The sequence below is a fragment of the Carassius gibelio genome, chromosome B4, assembly GCF_023724105.1.
Source record: "Carassius gibelio isolate Cgi1373 ecotype wild population from Czech Republic chromosome B4, carGib1.2-hapl.c, whole genome shotgun sequence".
Classification (NCBI taxonomy): Eukaryota; Metazoa; Chordata; class Actinopteri; order Cypriniformes; family Cyprinidae; genus Carassius; species Carassius gibelio.
The window spans coordinates 22,413,935-22,436,646 of NC_068399.1; the positions used below are offsets into that span (position 1 = coordinate 22,413,935).

The 22,712-nt window shown below is 37.2% G+C and overlaps 1 protein-coding gene across 13 annotated transcripts; it reads left to right on the top strand.

Moving 5' to 3' along the window:
* The first annotated feature begins 886 nt into the window (after window positions 1–886).
* mical3b (microtubule associated monooxygenase, calponin and LIM domain containing 3b) lies at window positions 887–22,162 on the top strand. Of its 13 annotated transcripts, XM_052555152.1 has the most exons (34): window positions 887–1,336; window positions 3,302–3,637; window positions 3,723–3,930; window positions 4,536–4,649; window positions 4,730–4,831; window positions 5,592–5,747; window positions 5,951–6,051; window positions 6,132–6,389; window positions 7,236–7,351; window positions 7,462–7,588; window positions 7,660–7,744; window positions 7,820–7,967; window positions 8,762–8,958; window positions 9,039–9,145; window positions 9,235–9,312; window positions 9,438–9,605; window positions 11,776–11,886; window positions 12,420–12,603; window positions 13,158–13,252; window positions 13,907–14,184; window positions 14,267–14,505; window positions 14,794–14,871; window positions 15,834–17,036; window positions 17,119–17,207; window positions 17,922–17,999; window positions 18,179–18,229; window positions 18,322–18,561; window positions 18,645–18,738; window positions 19,666–19,716; window positions 20,272–20,337; window positions 20,454–20,546; window positions 20,861–20,960; window positions 21,114–21,187; window positions 21,302–22,162. In XM_052555152.1, the coding sequence occupies exons 2-34, from the start codon at window positions 3,377–3,379 to the stop codon at window positions 21,484–21,486; spliced, it is 5,535 nt and encodes a 1,844-aa protein (XP_052411112.1). In that variant the 5' UTR covers window positions 887–1,336; window positions 3,302–3,376; the 3' UTR covers window positions 21,487–22,162. The 13 variants fall into 13 exon arrangements, with proteins under 13 accessions (XP_052411112.1, XP_052411122.1, XP_052411111.1 ...); XM_052555162.1 differs by lacking the exon at window positions 19,666–19,716; XM_052555151.1 differs by lacking the exon at window positions 20,272–20,337 and having other exon boundaries at window positions 7,660–7,967.
* Window positions 22,163–22,712: the final 550 nt, after the last annotated feature.

A 22,712-nucleotide genomic window follows, 5' to 3' on the forward strand; every position in this document is an offset into this window, starting at 1 on the left:
CATTTAGTAAATATAAAAAGTAAAGTAATATTTTTTTTTATAATTTTTAGATTAAACCAAAAATGTATAAATTTGATATACTAATAGAAGCATATCAGAATAACAAAACCTAAACTGTCCATGTAAAAACCTAAACTCCTGCAATAATTAAGCCACTGAAAAACAATGTTTGGCATTATTCCTGCTTCGGTTATTCATTACCATTGTTTACGCAAAGAGCATATTCACATTACACATCAAGCACGTAGCCTACGTTAAAGTGATTTCGCGCCATAGTTCCAACATCAAGTTTATGCAGAGTATTTTTCTGGTTTCTTTTGGGTGAGTTAACTGCTAGAAGAGTAATTCAACACAGGCGGGGGATTTTGTGTATTTTAATATCGTTTAATATCGTAAAACGCTGTTTTTTTCCTTGACGTTTCGTCAACAGTGCCTATGCATTAAAATGTAATTCTCGTCACGTTCAGTTTCGTCAACGACTATTTTCGTGCGTAATTTTGTTTACGGCATTACCACCGTGTTATTTAAATTGCAGGACCCTCTTGGAAACCAGTGTGACAGGAAACCATTCCCTGTTGTTTCTTCAGGGATGGCCCTCAATTATCCCTCAAACAGACGAACGGGTTTCTGAATTAATAACTGAAATTATGCATTTCTCTTTAATCTAAAATGCAATAACAGCCACTTGAGGGAGACATTACGCTCTTTGTGTGTTCAGCAGGGAGTGAGACAGTCAAAAGTGTGGCAGTGTTTAAGGTAATGTTCTCCAGATTAGTGTCTCCTCCACCTCTCTTCTCTTACCCTCCCTCATCTGTGCTGTGTAATCTCTTTAAGAAGTCTCTGTCCCGGGGCAAATCAGATTAGATTTAGGGCTGTTTACTATAACACTCCAACAGCAACCACCAGCAGATCCTCTGCAATACTGAATAATGAATTTGCACGATTAACATGCTCTGCCTGGAATATGGAAACCATCTACTACAGAATCTGTGTGACATGCATGTGTGTGTCCTGAAAGACAATGTTTGTGTTTGTTGCTTGTGTGAAAGCGTGTGTGTAGAAGAGTCAGCAGGTGCCTGGTAGCTCCTTCCTCTGACCTTGGCTACAGAGAGATGGGGAGAGAAAGAGGACAGTGTGTGTGTGTGTGTGTGAGTGTGTGCTGTGTGTGTGAAGCAGTGGAGCTAATTCCTGCACTGCAGCTGTGTATATGAAACCAGAGTTAATGTGGCACCAACAGCTCTAGATCCACTTGGGAACTTGCCAGAGAAAAACAGAGCGAGAGACGAGGAAGGAAAATCATGTCAGCAACGTGTACACACCGCAGAGAAGCAGCACGGTAAATCTCACTTGCATTGAATGTATTTGTGTGTGTGCATGTGTCAGTCTGGTGCAGCAGCGTTGATGCTTTCTGACAGGATCTTAAGGAACCCATATTAATTCAGATGCTCGATAGGATGTGGAAAGAGGTGAAAAAACGTATGACTGCAGCTGCTGGATGGTCATTCTTGGTGCATGCTTACATGGTAACACTCTATATACTCAATGAATGACTGTATGGTTTCATTAGTATGTGCAAATGCACATATACAGTAGTCTCACAGTGAAATCGATGTCTGAATGGCTGACATCAGGAAAAACTGTGATCGATCCTCTTTCTGCAGCACTTGACTTGCGTTCTGTAATCCTCTGCTCTCAAACCGCACAGCAGTCAATCACAGAGACATTTGAGAGAAGAGGTCTTTTATTTTTATGGTGATGCTTTAGGGTTTTGCCCCCCATTTACATGAGGATCATGTGTGAACGACCTCCAGTAAAACCAGGGGAGTTTTCGTTTTGATAGTAACTTGTTCTTCTTCATCTTACACACACTTTCCATGAACTACTTGTGAGCATTGTATTTGCTTAAAAGAACAGATCAGGCATAAATGAGTATCATTACAATACTTTCATCATTTACGATTATTTTATGAACATTATGAATAACAAATGTACAGGTTGCTCTGTTCCAAGTGAAAATAGCTGTTTTGGGGCCTCAGTAAACTTAGAATAAAATACTTTTATGATCCTTTTATGGTGGTTTTTGTTATTTTTGGAACGTGACAGCTCCTGGTCACCATTAAATTTTAATTACAGATTTTTTATTTCATCAGGTTAAGAGAAATATTAGTCTGAAGTTCACCCTGTCTCACCCATAATCCCCCTCTTTCTCCCAGTGGGTTGCTGTCCTATGATTTGATACCTGACCCCATCTTCAAAGGTCCTAAACATTTGATACTATGTCAGTATCTGTGTTAATTCATGTTAAAAACTTGCTGTATCTTATTATATTATAAAGACAAGACACATATTCTACTGTCGTCAATTTTAAAGACAAGTCAGTGCAAGAAGGGGAAGAAATCAGCCATTAAAAGGATTTGGACACCAAAATCAAACTTAAATAGGTTTGCTTTTCATTAAATATAATCATGAGATATAAAATCAGGCATTATCTGTAAGCTCATATAATGAGTCGTTCTTATGTGGCCACTTAGAGCTCAGTTTTTTCTTATCTAGGCTGAACTGCACGGCTGAGTAATAGTGCTGAGTAAATTGAGTCAATGCAGTTACTGTAATCTTTTGTAATGTGCGTAATAAAGTGGTTTAATGTCTGGTGATTATTGCTGACTCTATGCAGCACTGTAAACCCCACCCCTTTAACTCAGCAGCCAATCAGAATGATCATTAGAGTCAGTACATCAGCCACAGACCACCCCAAAACATTTTCAATATCTATCCATCTATCTATCTATAGATTTAGTTATCTATGATCAATATCATACATATATATATATATATATATATGTATACACATATATACATTTTAGATAATACAATATAATTATAGGTGATGGGATTTATCATTATTGTTATTTGTTTGTTTGTTTGTTTACTCAAAATGTCCTAAAAACATTTGAAAACAAAGATTTTGCATTTTCAGTTGACCAAAGCTTTTCATTTTTTGGGAAGCATCAACTAAATAATCGCTTTGAAGCTTATATCTATATTAAATTCACTAATTATTACAAATTTTAACTATATAGTGTTTTTATTACTATAGTATAATAAATACTTATTATTAATCACTAATTATACTAAATATCACAAATTATTTATTGCACTTGCGTAATAATTTGTAGGAAAGTCTAAGGCAATTCAGTTAACTTAATTTCAATATATATTGAATTTACAAATATATTGTGTCAATAAAATTCTCTTGTCCAAAATCACACAGCAATCCCTGGAAATAATTTCTCCTCTTCAGATGTCCTGTGTCTGGTGCATTCTGGAGGTGAGCTGACTCCTGTGCGGGTCACTGCGGGTCGTGTGAGGAGCTAATATGTGGGTCGGCCAGTCTGAGTCGTGCCAGGCACACGCGCTGTTCGATGGCTTCGTGCAGGCCGCCACGTGCAGGGAGACCCTCAGGGCCTTCCAGGAGCTGTGTAAAGAGCTGAAGCTGCATCCAGGCGGTCAGCCGCAGTTCTACCACACTCTGAGGAGCAGACTGCACGACTGGAAGGCCAAAGCACTATGGGCCAAACTGGATAAAAGAGCCAGCCAGAGAGAGTACATGAGAGGCCATGCTTGCACCAGCACCACGGTACAAAGAGTCCCCCGCAGTGCATTGCAAGAGAGAGTTGTCTATACTAGTGCACTGACAGCTGTGTGTTTTGTTGTGTGTTCAGTGTCTGATCATAGGTGCAGGTCCGTGTGGATTGCGGACGGCTATAGAGCTGCGATTTCTGGGCGCCAGGGTGGTTCTGGTGGAAAAGCGAGATGCTTTCTCACGGAACAATGTTCTTCATCTTTGGCCCTTCACCATCCAGGACCTCCGTGGTTTAGGGGCCAAAAAGTTCTACGGGAAGTTCTGTGCTGGAGCCATAGACCATATTAGTGAGTAAATGTGAACTTGAGATCAAAACTCAGTTGAGTGCTTATTTGTGGTTTTATCGTATGCAATTCATAAGTTTAAAGGTGGCCTTGTTATAGAATTAAAAAAAATAAAAATAATCAGTATTGGTTCATATTTGATATTTGAATTAGTATGAAATGTGCTGAAAATGACTTTACATTAACCATTTAATATAAAAAAAAATAGATTTAAATTGGATTTATATAATGTAAAGTTTGTATGTATTATGTATTAAGTTAATTTAGTTTTAAGCAGTTATCAAAAGGAATATCTATTTTTCATACTGTACGTCATCATGTTGTGATACCTATATTTGTGTTGTATTTAAAATAATTTTTTTTAAATACCTGGCATTTTCCATCTTTTAATTAGTCATTTTACTCAAGTATTTCAGAATTTTAGTGGGTTTTATGATTTAACATCTGTAAATATAAAATATACCTCAAATAAACTAGTTAATACCTTAATATGCAGTATTGCTTTATCAGTTTAATGGATTTGAATGGCATCTAATGCTTATTAAAACTATTTAAATGTACTATTTTTCATGTTAATTAGATTTTATCAACATTTATGCAATGTGCAGGTATTCGTCAGCTGCAGCTGATGCTTTTGAAGGTGGCCTTGTTATTGGGAGTTGAGGTTCATGTGAATGTGGAGTTCAAACATCTAGTGGAACCTCCAGAGGACCAGAAGAAACGTAAGAAAGTAATCAAATACAATTTCACCCTAATTTTAACGGTAAAATGATTTGTCAGTTTTTAAGTTTGTCCTGTTCAGGTGTTGGTTGGCGGGCAGAGGTCCATCCCAGCTCACATCCAGTCAATCAGCTGGAGTTTGATGTGGTTATTGGGGCAGATGGTAGAAGAAACACTTTACCAGGTATCTGCAAAAACACATGGTCTCAAGCCTGTTGTAATCACAGATTATCCAATCTGAAATGCAATAAACAGATGCTTCAGTCTGGGATTAATATGAACCATTATTGGTCATGATAACAGTGTCTTCCTGGTTTCATACCATTTTGTAACTTTGGTTCCCCAGTTTCCTGCTGATTTACAATGGCCTTCCTTTTTCTCTCTCACACATTTGGCAAAACCCAAAAACGTGTTGTGCACAATTTGTTCTGTAATTTGATTTTCATTGAGGAAATTATGCCACTCATATTTTGGTTAACTAATGGCAGAAGCTAAAAAAAAGCCTTGTGCTTTAGACTCGAAGAAAAAATAAGTGTAAATGATTTAGTACAAAAGACTAGCGAAAAGTTCAAATAGAGCTTGAAAACTTAGCTACACTGCTGAATGAGATAATATATGATTCTGTGATATCAGCATCCAGAAATGATATTAAGGAATATATAGTGTAATACTAGAGTTAAAAGATATTTAATATTCAATGTCTCTTTTTATCATGACCGTGCTGACAATATATAATATAAAGTCACATATAGTTACTGAAGTACTGAAATACTGAAGTAAAAGAATCTCATCTTGTGCAATGTTGAGGAACATTGAGGAAGTTTCGCAGTCATCTATAACACACAGTTCCCCTATTCTAATTTTACCCTATTTTGGACGTCACTAATTTATTTTCTGGGATTCAAAGCCTCTGTATTATGGTTTTATTCATTATGTTCTGTTAGGGTTTCGCAGGAAAGAGTTTCGGGGGAAACTGGCCATTGCCATCACGGCGAATTTCATCAATCGCAACACCACTGCCGAAGCTAAAGTGGAGGAGATCAGCGGTGTCGCCTTCATCTTCAACCAGAGGTTTTTCCAGGATCTTCGGCAGGCTACCGGTGCCGAGTTATTTCATTATACAATATCTTACTACACTAGATAGCAAAACCTCATGGATTGCACTCAAATGTATTTTAAGCAACTAACATATATATGTTTGCATACAGCAGAAGCTTCTTTGTCTTCTCAAATATGAACGAGTTTATCATGTTTAAGATGATTAAAGCAATGATGATTATCAGTCAACTTCTTTTCTGTGCAGGAATTGATCTGGAGAATATAGTATATTACAAAGACGACACTCACTACTTTGTAATGACCGCCAAAAAGCAAAGTCTTCTGGACAAAGGAGTCATTCTGCGCGTGAGTCAAATATCATGTGTATTCATCCGCATATCGTACACATTGATTTGTGAGTGACTGTTTTCTTGTTTGTTTTGCAGGATTACGCTGACACTGAAATGCTGCTCTCCAGGAACAATGTGGACCAGAATGCACTGCTCTCGTATGCTCACGAAGCTGCTGATTTCTCCACCAATCATCAGCTCCCCACGCTGGACTTTGCCATCAACCACTATGGGCAGGCAGATGTGGCCATGTTTGACTTTACCTGCATGTACGCCTCTGAGAACGCAGCGATGGTGCGTCAGCGCAGGGGACACCCTCTGCTGGTCGCTCTGGTGGGTGATAGTTTACTAGAGGTGAGTGAACTATGAATAATTTAAAAAACGTATACAGTTAATACGTTTATTTGCCTTATTTCCTAGTAAAAGTCTATCTATCTATCTATCTATTAGTGCTGTCAAATTGATTAATTGCATCCAAAATAAAAGTTTTTGTTTACGTAATACATGTGCACATGCATGCATATATTTAAGAAAAATATGTTTTAGATAATTTTAAATAATATTTTATATAATATCTTTATATATACTTAATAAATATACACAGTTCACACACATATATTATGTGAACAAAATATTTTATTTTGAATGCGATTAATTGCAAATGTATATTAAACAAAATATGATTTTATTTGACATTTTATTCGTTTATCTTAAGAAAATCAATATACATTTTTTATCATAATATCAAAATGAAGATCCATGTTTTTCATACATAGCAATGTAATTTATAATGTTTTCATGTTCAAATTCACTTGTTGTATTTAAAATGAATGACCTTTATTTTTAAATAAAAAATATAAAAATAGCATAGAATTATAATTTGGCATTCTTTTGACCATAATAACACACAGTAATTATCAAGTTTTTGGTTCCCTTTGTTTAAAGAATATATATTTTGACACTCAATATATCATAACTTATTTTGATCAGTTTTACGACTATGCATTTAATCTTAATTTAAATTCTATTTTAACAATGTTTAAATAATTGTATTAAAAAGTAAGACAAAGACACCAATTAACAAAATGCTTCAATATGTTCTTTTTACAACATTTTGAAAACATCTGTAATATATATTTTTTGCTCTGATTCTCCTGATTGTAAGCATCTTAGTGTAATTACACAGCTCTTTTTTTATAGCCATTCTGGCCAATGGGAACAGGAATTGCTCGGGGCTTCCTGGCAGCCACGGACACGGCCTGGATGGTTCGTAGCTGGGGTCAAGGCAACACCCCTTCAGAGGTTCTGGCTGAGAGGTCAGAGCTAAAATGAGATCCCAATGAAGCCAAGGCAGATTTACGAACAATCCGTTTTAAAAAAGTAGGATTCTGTTCTAATATCCCCGTCTGTTTCTTCCCGGTCTCAGAGAGAGTGTGTATCGGTTGCTTCCTCAGACAACACCAGAAAACGTCAGTAAAAACTACAACCAGTACAGCGTGGATCCTGCTACCCGCTATCCCAACATCAACATGCAGCTCATCAGCGCTGCTCAGGTTAGAAACTTGCACTTCTAATTGAGTCATAATCGCTGATGGTGATCATGATGTTGAAAATGTGTGTACAGGTACGTCATCTCATAGACACAGGTGAGGGTCCGATTTTAAATCTTGATGCAGTCAGCTCTCCACACCCTAGACTCACACGGCAAGGTGTGTGTTACTTTATACACACCATCTACCACTTATACGGTCATACACAATCTAACATGCTGTCTGTGTGTGTAGAGTCAATGGCTCGTTACAGTAAGCTTCTGAGCTGGTGTCAGGAGCAGACGCATGGTTACATGAACGTATGTGTGACAGACTTCACAACTTCCTGGAGGAGTGGCCTGGCCTTGTGTGCTCTCATACACAGATTCAGACCTGACCTCATGTGAGTCCACACTCTTTACTCTGGGTATGAAGGAAGGTTGTGGCATAGTGGTTAGCAATGTAGGCTGGTAACCTAGTTTATATCACAGGTTGGCCAAGCTGTGAGTTGCAACGCGTTATTGCTACCATTTTATTGGGCTAAAATTTATATGGGGTGACTGTGGCACCAATATTTTTGGTCTACTTCCCAGAATGGACTGTTTTAAATATGTATATCTACTAAAAAAAATGTATGGGAGTGCCATAATAATAAGTAATTCATTACAAGCATCAGTAGCTAAATATATCATAAAATGTGTAAATAAATAAATGTACATATATTAAATGTTATTAAATGTATAAATAAAATATAGAATGTATTTAATGTAAACTTTTTTTAAAAGCATCAATAAATAAACTGGCAAAATATGGCAATAAAAATGACGTGTTTCATGATTTATTCATTTATATATGACATGTATAGTTATTAATTAACACTATGTAGTTAATAAATAAATAGGTCAGTAAATAAAATCTACATTGTGAAATATGCCAATAAATGTCAGTTACATTTCCACCTAAACTTTAATGGTTGATTATGAAAATTTTATAAAGTATTTATTCATTAACTTCACTTTTATATTATTTTAAATTGTAATTGTATTCAATTACATATATTTGTTAAAACTTTTAATTAAATATTTATATATTAATACGGCACTCCCAGTCTTCTATAGGTACTATTATATTGATGGGCGTAAGCTTAAACCTGAAAAAACTGTGTTACTCTGACACTAGTGTCTTTGTTTCTTGCAGTAATTTTGCATCTCTGGAGGAGAGTGAACCGGAGCTCAATGGTCAGCTGGGTTTGGACATGGCGGAGCTGGAATTTGGTATTTGTCCTATTATGACCGGCAAGGAGATGAGCGCACTGGAAGAGAGTGACTCTCTCTGCATGGTCATGTACCTCAGCCAACTTTACGAGCTCCTCAAAGACACAGCGCCAGCTAGTGGTCAGGACAAGGCATATCTTTTTTTATTTTAACCTTCTTTCATCTTTTTTTATATACACACTTTTTTTTTCTCCGATCAGGAAACCTGAGCTCAGAAGGGAAAGTAGGTCCGTTCTCTAGCCCGAAGTCACCAATCTCACTGCTCAGCAAACTGGGACAGAGTCTGTCCCGCAAACGCAATCCCAAGGTTCATACACACTCACAGGTACACAACTGCATTTTTTAGCAGCCATTACCCATTTTATGTTAAGATGCGCTATTTTTCCTCTCTATCAGGATAAGAAAGAGAAGGAAGCAGATAGTGTTGGAAATGGAAAGAGGAGGAGAACAAGCCAGACTGGCCAGTCAGAAGAGGTGAGATGTTATATATAAAATATATATATATATTTAGTACTGTAGAATATATAGTTAAGTTTATTTCATCTGTTAAATTTTTTTGCACATTTTTGGTGATTATCTGTGATATTTTCCTGATATAGGATGATGTTCCTCATGATAGCAAAGAAAATAAAACTTCAGGAGTGACTCCGGGGTCAGAACCGAAGGTCGTTGAGGGTCAAGGCATGGTTCGGTCCATGACGACGCTACTGCTGGCTAAATTTGAGGAAAACACACCACTGGCCTCCGCTAGTACAATTCGCAGACAGGTGTGTGAGGCTTTGTGTGATGCATGTGTTTTTTTTACATGCATAAAAGTGTGTTTGCATGTGCAAACATATATGTGACCCTGGACCACAAAACCAGTCATTTTTTACAAACTAATCAAATTTTTTATTGCTAATCAAAAATTAGATTTTGATATATTTACGGTAGGAAATTTACAAAATATCTTCATGGAACATCATCTTTACTTGAGATCCTAATGATTTTTGGCATAAAAGAAAATCGATTATTTTTGACCCATACAATGTTTTTTTGGTTATTTCTAAAAATATACCCCAGCAACTTAAGACTGGTTTTGTGGTCCTAGGTCACATGTCCATGCCCTCACAAGGTGTTTTTGTTTTTGTTTTTTAAATTTGCTTTCTCTACTCAAAAGAGCAGGAGATATGATTTAATGGATTTATTCATCGCATCAATCAGGCTTGATTAATAATGTCTTAGTCACTCATATCCATGTTTGATAGAAGATTTTTTGGGGTTTTGGTTGCTATAAAATGTCACACTTTCTCTTTTAGTCATGAGATTTGTAACATTTTCCTAATATAGAGGGAACTAGCTCACCTTGCCCATCCGTGAAAACTGCTGATTCATCCAGTGCCTGCTGCACAAATTTAGCATACACACTTCAACAGGAAGAACTAGAATTGGCAAAGCCACTATGCAGAGTTTATAAAGTGTTTTATTAGATTAAAAGCCATTCAGGTGATTGACAGTAACAGCTGCTGCATTAGAAGACTGCACCAGGGATTTTTACTCTACAATGAATAACATTTTGATGTCCACCAATCCTACTTGAAATGAAAGGAAAATTCTGTTATTAATTACTCACCCTCATGTTGTTCCAAACCTGTAAGACCTCCGTTCATCTTTAGAACACAAATTAAGATATTTTTGATGAAATCCCTGAGCTTTCTGACCTTCCATAGACAGCAACAGGACTACCACGTTCAAGGCCCAGAAAGTTAGTAAGTACATCATTAAAATAGTCCATTTGACGTCAGTGGTTCAACCGTAATGTTATGAAGCTACGAGAATACTTTTTGCACACAAAGAACACAAAAATAACAAATTATCAAATAATTACTTCTCTTTCCGGTCAGTCTTTGACATGCATTCATGACAGTATCACTTGAACGTGTCAATCCATTGCTGTCTATTTCTTCAAAAATATCTTAATTTGTGTTTTGAAGATAATAAATGAATGATGCATTTTATATACCGTGTCTTGTGTATTGCTGTCCACCCAAATGAGGGTAAGTAATTAATTTGAGAAAAAGCACACAACACAGCAGGAGCTGATGTGTTTTTGTTTCAAGCAATAGGTCAGAGTTCACTTTCTGCTGATTTAAAGCGAGAAGTTAAAAGACACCTGTGCCATAAGATAAAATGGGTCCAGTAGTGTGCAGTAATGGCTAATCTGGTTCTGATTGAATCTTCTTTGGTCTCTGGGACTGTTGGCTTGGTATGAATAGGTTATGAAGAAGCTCTCTGTGTGAACAGGCCTAGGGCTCAACAGCCTATCAGTGACTGGAGGCCATGGGACATGTGATTTTAGGATCTTAACTGAAGAATCTCAGACAGAGTGGTTTATTATCTCTACCTTATCCTTTATGCTACTTAGTGACTTTGCCATTGACTGACAGGTTTATGTTGATTTATGGATGGATGGATAGAATATGTTAGGTTGAAAATGGTATGTTGAATTTAATGGCATTCACACCAAGGACGATAACTATAATGATAACAAAAGGCTGTAACATTTTCATAATCATTGTAATTAAATGAGAATAAGGATGTCCATGTCACAACAATAACTATGATTACATGGAGGAACAATATCACTGGAATCATTTTCAGAATGAATTTTTTTTTCTGAACAATACAAATACAATTAGACTTTGAAGCACTCAAGCGGCAGATGTCATAAGTGAAGTATGTGCTTATAATATATTATTGCCCAATGACGTGGATGTTAATATAGCTCTTGTTACTTTATAGAAATCATTTTTGTTGACGTTCTCTGTTTAAGCCAATCTGTCATTTCCACACCTTTATGCTTTTATGGATATTCATGCATCATTTCTTTTGATGGCTTTCATCTCAGAAGCATTTTGCATTCCTGCTTGTTTCCTATGCTCATCTTTTGATTTGTAGAGCTACGTTCAGATGTATACGGGCGGAGTAAGCTCATTGGCTCAGCAGATATCCAATCAGATTCAGAGTCAGCAGGATCAATCTCCCAAGCTCCTTCACAGGAGGGAGTTGGTAAGAGTTCACATGTTGTGTCCGGGACAAATCTTCCCTAACACTGTGAATCTTCTTATGTCCCTTTTAGTGCCTTTATTACTGTGTGTATGACCTAGGCTTGATTTTGGTTTACCGTTATATTTACTTATTACTAATTCCTTCTCTAATCCATTTATTCGAATAAGGCACAGTGCTTTACAGCTTGGTTAGACTGTCATTCCATGAAAGTGCTGCAGTTTGTTTCTATGGCATGTGGTGAAAAATGAGCATTTGTTTAATGTTTTTCATTGTGTCATCCATATTTTATTTAATATATTAGCATTAATTTATATTTATTAAAATTAAAAATTACTGTAAATAAAAAGTAATATAAAAATAAAATCTGAAATAATACAATTATTCAAATAAAATAAAATAATGATTATCACAAGTAATAATAATAATATAAATTATTTAATGCACACTGTCACCACAGTTCTGTCCTGACAGCTGTAGTTGTCCGTGTTAAGAAACTTTATTTTGATTCTTGACCTTTGCCCTCTCACTTGTAGGGTTCTCAAAAGGAGTTTCCTGTGAATATGGGCAGCAGTGATGTGTGTTATTTCTGCGGCCGTCGCGTTTATGTCATGGAAAGGCTGAGCGCGGAGGGAAAGTTCTTCCATAGGAGCTGCTTCCAGTGTGATCACTGCAGCACCACGTTACGCTTGTCCAACTACGCTTACGACCAGCTACATGGTGCGTGTGTATGATTAATCACTTCATACTTTCACTAACAAAACGATTATTATCAGTACTTTGTGTTTTTAAGATTTTATGCTTAAATCAAAAACAATAGGTGTTTAGCTTTTAATGGATGTAGTCACAAGATGAGCGACACAGCCTGTTAAAATGTCCTGTTGTTCTGTGTTGCTCTAGGCGACTGTTTTTGACTGAACAAATTGCTCTTTTGTTACCATTGCACAGTCATAAGGTCTGAAATGAGGGTTTGTTGGGACAGGGCTTTTACTGTTGTGCAATAATGATAGTGGGGTGCACACACACACACAGAAACTGAAGGCCCTCAGCAAAATCCCTTTTAAATATTTTTTAAAAATAGGAATCAAAACACCAAAAAGGTTCTAACGGATAGGGTCGTATAGATCACATGATTCAAACACTTCAAGTTTAAAAAAAGAGGCGGCATTCAGGCCGACTTCAAGCAACTATATAAATAAGACATTTAGTCCCTGAATCAGCTACCTTTTTATTTTCCTGCTCTCTCACGTCATTTTTTCTTTTTGTTTGTACAGGAAGGTTTTACTGTAAGCACCACTTCAGCTACAGAATGACTAGCGTGGATCAGAGAAAGAGACCAGCCCCACCTGCGGCCCCTCGATCTACTCAGGTAACCTCATCAGATCACCATTAAACTTCTTTTAGATCCTCTATGTTTTGAGCTATGTATAAAACTGAGAAATTATCAGTATAATGACTATATACAGTACATCTGACAGATTTGTGAATAAATTTATGTAAAAACAGGATGCAATTTTTTAAATAACATAAACTGCAGCATAGTTTTTATTTATTGAATTTTTCAGTTTGTCATTAATATTTATATATATTTACATGTGTATATAACTCTGTTATTTGTTTATTCGGCATTTAAAGATTTGTATTTTATTTAAAATATTTTTAGATAATTCTGTTTATTTTTATTTAAATAAAAATGGAAAGGAATATCAATATCAATTTCTTTGATTAAAAAGTACTTATTTACTTTTATTAATTCAGTTTATTAAGGTGTCCTTGTTGCACATGCTAAGTGTACTTACTTTTGTAATTACAATAAATTATGCATAATTACATGCAAGTTACCCTAAACCAACCCTTAGCCAAAACCTAATCCTAACCCTAACCATATAGTTAGTACATGTACTTAATTAATATTACTCTGTTCTCAAATGTATTATTATACTTTAACAAGGATACCTTAAAGTGTTACTTTATTTATTTATACATTTATTGACATGACTTGTCTGTGTTTCTGTCTCTCCAGGCTCTCCCTGCTCCTTCCTCGGCTTCTACGTCTTTGTCCTCTCTAGGGTCAGTGGGCACAGCCACCCCACCAGACTCTTGGTCCTCCAGCGCCCAACCCGACATAGTATCCAGCCTGGCCAAGAGACTGTGTGGTACCCCAGAACGCATTGAGCTGGAGAACTACAAACCCTGCCCAAAACAACAGGACAGCCCACTGCTGGAGGTCCCAGAGGAGACGCTTGCACAGCACAACCTCAGTGCTAGCCTGCAGGAGAAAAACACAGAGGAGCAGTCCAGGTATAAAACATGCTCCTCTCATATTACTAATGTTTACTGGCATGTTTTTCCTGGATAAATCTGTCTCTTTTTTGGCTTTCAGTAGCTCTGAGTCAGACCTAGAGGAGGAGGTTGTCTGGAAGGAGGAGGGGCCAAACATCAGGACCAATGAAGAGAGAGCGTTTGACCTGGAGGAGGAGCTAAAAGAGGAAGAGGGAGGAGAGAACCAGGAAAAACAAGAGGAGGAGGAGGAGGAGGCCGAAGATGAGGAGGAGGAGGAGGAGGAGGAGGAAGAAGGAGAAGTTTCCGAAGAAGAACAAGACGAGGGAGTTTCTAGTGATGGTGGGTGTTTGTTCCTGTTAATTTTCTTTAGAAATGGCTCTGATAAAATGGGTAAAGTATGATCTTGTCTGACTATATTGTCTGTTTATTGATGAAATCAAATCAAAGAAATCATCTTAAGATGAGCTGATGTTCTATTTAATGTCTCTCGATGCCTGTTTTTGTTTATGTTTGTGTGAATTTGTATGCGAGGTGTGTTGTCATGCTTGTTTGTATGTTTATTTTTGTGCATTCACCACTGAATTTGTGTGTGTTTTGGGGTGTGTTGACATGTATGTGTATGTGTAGAGGGTGAGTACTGCCCTTGGGAGAGGGAACGGCTCTCAGGGGTGTGGCTTGAGGAAGAGGAGGCGGGGTTTGTTAAAGGTAGCACCGCCCCTGAACATTGATGGCCTTCATAAGCCTTTTTTGCATTATTTTAACTTAAAAGATGTTGTTTGCAGGTTATTCCTTTTGCAGACTGTGCATGATTAATAGTGTGTTTTTAATGTTTGTGTATTTTGCAATTGGCTTTTTATACTTTATATTTTTGGGTTACGCTATGGAAATAAGTTGGAAGTTGTTTTTTTTTGCCTGTTTTATATATTTTGCAAATTTTAAGTCACTAACTTAAACTGTGTCCTAACCAGGTACAACATGACAAGTTTTCATATTGTAATTTATTTGTTAACATCGAAAACAATAACGCTGCACAATGTAAACACTCATTTCTAATCCCAACATATTTGCTACATAGTGTTTACACTTTAATGCAGTATGCCTGGTTAGCACATACGTTTGATCACATTTGCAGTTTATGAAGTATAAATAAAGAAGTTAGCCTACTTTATAGATCCTAGACAGTAAAAATGTATGCACAGCAACAATTTACACAAAAAAAATTATGCACATGGTACAAGTAATTCTACACTAAGGTCTTAACAGTAATAATATTTAGATACACACTCATAATAGGAACTATTTGGGGGTAAAAAAAATGTATAAAAATAAAATAAATTATATACAGTATATTAATGAAAAATATAGTTTCTCATTAATATACTTTATATATCATTAGAATTAATGAGACATAAAGTTTCAGAATATGGATCTATCAAAAGTGAAAAACCTCCAAAACATTTGATTTTCTATTGTTTATTTGTACCATGATTGAACCTTTTTTACAATCTTATCTTTTTCAGGCTGCTTCATATTATTGCTTTTTTAAGAGCAACTGACAAGCTGCACCTTCCCCACAAAACTATTTTATTATGAAGATTCTAAACTCCTCTAGAATTCTTTCCCATTCTAATTTTTTTCCCTTATACTTTCATTCTTTTAATAACCAGAGTCTTATGAAGGATACAGTGATGACAAAGATATAGACACCAGTTCAGTCAGAGAGTCCAATCCATGTGACCAACAGGAACAAGACGAATCTGTTTCATTGCACCAGTCTTCTACTGAGTCCCCGCCCTCCTTGAAACCACCAGAATCAGGTCCCACACCCACACCTGAGCTATCAACGAATCCAGAGAACCCACCTGTCAAGAGGTCAGAGGTTGTAGAAGAGTTCTGGCTGAGGAGTGCCGAGATCAGGAAGAGTTTAGGCCTGACTCCTCTGTCTAGAGAATGCGACCCCAAACATACAGCAGCCCAAACATCTAACATTAAAGAAAGCTTCTACACCTCAGTCGCCTACATAACGTCCTGCAAAAGCAATTCTGCCAAACAAACACCAAGAAACTGTGACTCCAGCACACAAACTCCATCTCAAAGTACATTCCTGCCTGAACCATCTCACACTATGGACGGCGATGCAGGCATCACATTAGAAGAGCCGATAGGCCGCTCTTCTGTAATCCACAGACTAAGCATCACTGTAGAAGGTTGTGTGATGGGAGACAAGCAGGATTTGGATCTCAGTTCCACCTCATTTGGAAATGAAAGCATTTTAAATCCAGACACAGGTCTTCCTACTCCTCCGTACAGCCCATCTAGTTCCCCTCTTGTCAACAAGCAATGTCGTGCCCTTCACCAATCTGAACCGATACTGGACCGAGAGGTTATGGTCTTCTCATCAACCAGCGCTACTCCTATTCCACAGCGGGATGGTTTTAAACCCAAGCTCAATCAAGCTTGGAGTCTTCCTCCGGATGAAATTGAGATCCTGTGTGGAGACGAGGCGGAAGGGGCTTCCAGACTGCCAGAAAGATCCGGTGTCACGGAGAACGTATGCCAGATGGACAACCGTAGGCTGGAGCACAGGAGGACGCTTCCAGACCGGTTGGTTGCCCCAACGGACAATGGCTTGGAGGAGAAGGAGAAAAAGCGCAGCTCGCTGTTCTTGCCCCGTAAAAGCAGGAAGAGTATGAATGCAGCGGCTGAGGCCCAGCAGAAGCCAGGAAAGCACAAGTCCCTCTGGAAGACTGTTTTCTCAAAGTATAAAAAGGACAAGAAGAGGAAGGAGGCTACGATGGTGGCAGAAACTCTACCTGCCGCAACTAACACCGAGACAAAGCGGAAGGTGTCAGGAATGAACAGAACATCAGGTGAGATGGATGGATGGATGGATGGATCTATAAATAAACTGTACCACATGAGCATGATTTTAAGGGTGTTACCACATTGCAGACCTGTGTTTCCGGAAAAATCCGAGTTTCTCTGAAGACACAGACTTGTCCTGCCATGCTCTTCTAGAAAGATGTCCACTCAGAGCTCAGGTAATGTCAAACTCCTCTCCACTCTCTCTGATCCTTAAAGGTCACATTTCATGTTAATCTGCATATTTCCAAGGGCAAAATGCAACCATTTCAATAGGAATGCAATCCATGCAATTGGAAATTTAGTAAAGAATATTTAGTTGCGTGGTTTGAAAGTGACTTCTGTATGAGCTGTGCTTCATATGTTGGCACATTATAGACAATTAAAGTATTCTCATATCTGATGTCAAATTGACTATTTTAACGATGATCTACCTTTTGGGCCTTGAATGTTTCAGTTGCCTTGCTGTCAATGCAGGGTCAGAAAGCTCTCAGATTTCATCAAAAATATCTTAATTTATGTTCCGAATATGAACAGAGGTCTTACAGGTTTGGAATGACATGAGGGTGTGTAATTAATGACCAAATTTTCATTTTTGGGTGAACTATGCCTTTAAGACTTGGACCCTTCAGTCTTCAGATATTTTCAGTCTTACTGTATGCAACAATAAGACAAATTGCATAGCATTTACCCATGGCTGCTTAGAGCTTTATATATATATATATATATATATATATATATATATATATATATATATATATATATATATATATATATATATATATATATATATATATATATATATATAAAAAACTGGACTAATGGAATCATTTATTGCTTCGTTTTATTGATGTTGGAGGTAACTGAATGTCTTTTTCTGGCTGTGCTCTTAGCTGTGGGAAGAACTGTCTAATATCAAGTCAGACCTTCTGAAAGAAACAATATATGAGGAGGTACATGAAGGGGATGAGGTATCAAATATGGCAATTGATTTGTTTTTCAGATTTTAGATTGTGAGAGCTGAATGTAGAACATAGACATGTGTTTTGTAATGGAGTTTGTGCCGTGGTTAGCAGTATTTATCTGTGTATTCAAAATGCAGAGTATATAGAATACAAATTAATACAGTTTCTGCCTTTTCTCTCCTGAGTTGCTTTACGTGCCTCATGCATTGGCATTCAAGAGGGCGTATGCTGTTAAGGTAGCATCTTTTTATTTCAAATGTGTTGAGCCCCTTCAATCTTTAAACCCACTGGCTGAATTAGCAACACTCAGCATATTGTTCCTTAATAGAAACACAGCGTTTTGCCAGAGCTGCCAACCAAGGCGGCCACCCCAGTGTCGTCATGTCCGTCAGAGGTGGTAGGTGTTTGGGTGGTGTTCCCGGACCCTTCCAGCATAAGTTTCTGTACCACACTGTTTCAGAGAGCAGAAACGGAGGAGGAACTCAACGCCAAGCTGACACGGCGAGTGCAGAGAGCAGCGCGCAGACAGGCCAAGCAGGAGGAGCTGCGGAGGCTGCACAGGGCACAGGTGTGTGTGTGATGTATTTTGAAGCATTCTTGTTAATGTGCCTCTTTAAAAATGCATATTTATTTTTGTGCATGTCATCTCAGTTAATCCAGCGTCAGTTGGAGCAAGTGGAGGTCAAGCAGAGGCAGCTGGAGGAGAAGGGTGTAGCTGTGGAGAAAGCACTCAGAGGCGAAGCAGGTACCTGTCAATCAAAGTGGATGAGCCTCAGAAATCACAGTTTTATAGAAACTTTTAAATTGTTGGTTAATTTGTTCATTTAAAATAAAAATTGAATGAGATAAGTAACCCTGATTCAAAAAAAGATCTGCTTAAACCAGCCTAATGTGGTTTAGAGGTTTTAGCTGGTTTAAAACCATCATGACCAAGCCGGTCTTCAGCTGGTCTAGCCTGAATAAAAGTGTATTTTCTTTTTTAAGCTTAAACCTCACAAATGTTTTTATTTACGTATTTATTATATTCATTTATTTATTCAGTTACTTAATATTTTAGCCATTCTTGCAATACATATAATGTACTATGAAATGTCATCATCCTTCATGGTTTGTACCCATTATGTGTTTGTTTACAAAGTCGGTACCACTTTATATTAGGTGGCCTTAACTAATATGTACTTACATAAAAAAATAAGTACAATGTACTTATTGTGTTCATATTGTATTGTAAAACACTTTTGCTGCTATTGAGGTGGGATAGGGGTAAGGTTAGGGAGAGGGTTGGAGGTATGGGTAAGTTTAAGGGTGGGTTAAGGTGTAAAGTATGGGTCAACAGTTTAATTATAAATGTAATTACAGAAATTAAATACAGATGTAATTACATGTAGTTTTTTTTTAATAAAAGTACAAAGTAAAAACATGTATGTACACAATAAGTACATTGTACTAAATTATTAATTAAAATGTAAGTACATAGTAGTTAAGGCCACTTAATATAAAGTGGGTCCACAAAGTCTTAACATTCATCAAAAACATATTGCATATATCATTTTTATTGCTACATTCACTGCATTAGCATATTTTCAAAAAAAAACACAGGGACGGAGCAGTGCTGGATGTTCTGTTTTCTTTAACTTTTAATGGTCATGATGTGTCCTTCCTTATGATATAGACTTCTGGGGAGATTCGAGTACATCTAACCTTTTGGATGTACATCTGGGTGGTATGTACAACACATTTGACTTAGCGCTCATGCTAATGACACTAACAAACATGTTTACCGTCTATTTAGAGGTTTATAATGTGTTAACACAAATTAAACAGCTGTTTTAGTGGTGTAAAAACAGGCTTCCTGGCTTTTTTCGTGCTGTGGATCCTGTCCTGTTTGCTTGCTGTCAGCTTTGTGTCTGAATTGAATCTAGACGCTAGAGGGTAGAATTAGTTAGTTTGTATCATCTGGTGGCTATGAAAGTTTGAGATAAAGTTTGAATAGCAGTACTGTTGGAAATACAAATATAAATTGTAGTCAGGGAAGATGGCATATTTTAGAAGCTATTTTAACTTTAACTTTTGGCTAATCTCTCCGGTGGCCTGCTTTCTGAGACAGCACATTGTCAGTCAGACCACTCCCTGGACATAAACATCCAACTCGACCCATTTCAGCTTCACACCTCACATTCCTCTATTTTTCCCATCCTTGCTTGATTGCCTTCCTGAATTCCTGAATCCCTGAAGCCTTCTTCTCCCTCTTTTTTTCTGCCCATCTCTGCGGTTTTAGTCGAGCCCTTTCTAGGTTCCCCTCGTAGAAGGCCTGTCTATCTCTGTCCTTGCTGTTCCTCAGAAGGTAACAACCTCCCCAGTCTCACACCTCTAGTGCCGGTTGTGTAACAGAACTAAAATCTAAAACCTTTTACTTTTCTCTCCTGTCTTCTATTCCTTCCTCTGCCCTGCTGTACGCAGCCAAAGCTAAAGGGACAGAACACGATCATTCAGTTTATATCTGTACAGTCTTTTTTCTTTATGTAGTGCAAGAACCTCCACTTCACCAGCTAAGTACGATGTTCTCTCCTGTAATCTCAAATTTAGCTCTGTAACCTTTCGCGATGGAGTTGCATGGGCATGGCACGTTATTGATCTGCATGGCTCTCAGTACATAAAAATTTGCATCCTGTCTTATGTGGGAATCGTTTTTGTCTGCTTGCATGTTTTGATTAATTTGTATGCAGTACCTTTCAAAAGTTTGAAAAAGCCAGTTTTAATTGCTTTTTAGTGCTTAAAGTGTTTATTTGGACCCTGCTTATAAGCATATTCATGCACATGATTGCATGTCTATAGAGTGTCCCATCCTCCACTTCTCTCTCTCACAGGAATGGGAAAGAAAGATGACCCTAGTTTAATGCACCAGTGGTTTAAGCTGGTGCAGGAGAAGAATGCCCTTGTGCGCTATGAATCTGAGCTCATGATATTGTGAGTATCAATGGTTTGAATGTTTAATAATAGTCTGAACTGTGCGGACTGATCTGGCACTGTGTGATTGCATCAGGTATTACATAAGTCTTCTGCTTCTCGGTTTGGTCTAGTATTGTTTGCTATGTGCTCATCTGTGTGGTTTGTCTTCAGTGCACGTGAGCTGGAGCTGGAGGACAGGCAGAGTCGACTACAGCAGGAGCTGAGAGAGCGCATGGCGGTGGACGGTTAGTACATGCAGAAGATATTAATAGTTCAACTTCCCTTAATGCTTTGTGGTTTTCTCTCGTAATGGTTCATCAATTAATAACAGCTTCACAGCACCTCTTTCTCTCTCTCAGACGATCTGAAGGGGGAGGATGAGCTGGCGGAGGAGAGGCGTATATTGAGCGAGATGCTAGATGTGGTGGAGCAGAGAGATGCGCTGGTGGCCTTGCTGGAGGAGCAGCGAGTGAGAGAAAAAGAGGAGGACGGTGACCTGGAGGCCGTCATGCTTTCTAAGGGTTTCAGTCTGCAATGGGACTGACTTGCACGTGCACAAATCTCATCATCCTGCTTGAAGGGCTGCTCTGTGTCTGTTTGCACAACCAAAATGCACAGCTGCTGTTTTCATCAGTCTGAACCGGCCCGTCCACATGCACTCTGGGCTGTATGTGAAACTACATAGCTGTCTAAATAATGAATCCCAGGATTCGGCAAGAGACTGCAGGCTCTGATTAGAATGAATGGCAATGTCTTGCTGCCAAATAATGCTATTCTAAGACTGCTACGCTAATATGCAAAAGAACATCTTTTTGTTTGCTCTCTTTGTTGATAAAGTTAAGGTACATCTGCAGTGTTATCCAGATCCAGGGCGTTTAGGCTTAACAGAAATTAATGTAGAATGGCATATATAACCACATTGTCAATTTACAGTAGAGATTGGAGCATGTAAACTTAAATATACAAAAAAAAGGCTTCTTAGTGTATGATTGAAAAAAAAAATTGACCTGATTTAGGGCAACAGTTTCTGTTGTTTAACCTGTATAAGTCAACTTCACACATAGTTGTCCATTCTCAATATATTCACATTCATTTACTGGATTAAATGTCTTTTTTTATTTTTTATTATCTTGCACAGAATTTGTTTTACATTTTGTTGTCCCTATATTTATTCTGTAAAACTTACTTTCATTAAACAACCTTTCTTTTGAGAAAAATATGAGGACTGTTTTCATTTGGAGTTTGACTACTATTTTGTTTTTTTGGCATGAATATGGGACACTCTAGTGTCCTGCAACTTTTTTAAATGCATTAGTATTGTAATAATAATACTAATAAGTAATAAAAACTAAAAACAATGTCATATTGTTTATGTAATTACCAAAATGATTATGAATTATTAAATTATTATTAATTTTTTTTTATTTAATATTCCTGGTTTTATACACTTTTGTGATGTTTATTAAATGATTATTTGCAAAAAAATGCTATAATTGCACAAAATAACTGTATTTGGCCCCAAGTGTCTTAATAATAGGGGTGTAAAAATTTCACTACGCAATAGCAAAATTTTATAGTCATTTTAATGGGATTCATTGGAATGAACAATAAAAAAAAACATGATTTTATTTTATATATATATTTTTTTTTTTTTTTTTTTGAAGGAGTAATGTTTTTTGCAAATTAACTCTTCATATATAAGCAGCTCATACTATATAAAAATTGGCTGTCAGTCAACATTTTCCAAAGGCTACGCATATTTTTTTCACA

Excerpts from the sequence above, each read along its gene's own strand:
- mical3b (XM_052555150.1), top strand. The coding sequence starts at position 3,377 with ATGTGGGTCGGCCAGTCTGAGTCGTGCCAGGCACACGCGCTGTTCGAT. Across the intron at positions 9,146-9,234 it reads CCCGCAAACGCAATCCCAAG|GATAAGAAAGAGAAGGAAGC; the intron begins GTTCATACACAC and ends CCTCTCTATCAG. Across the intron at positions 18,562-18,644 it reads GGAGGCTGCACAGGGCACAG|TTAATCCAGCGTCAGTTGGA; the intron begins GTGTGTGTGTGA and ends ATGTCATCTCAG.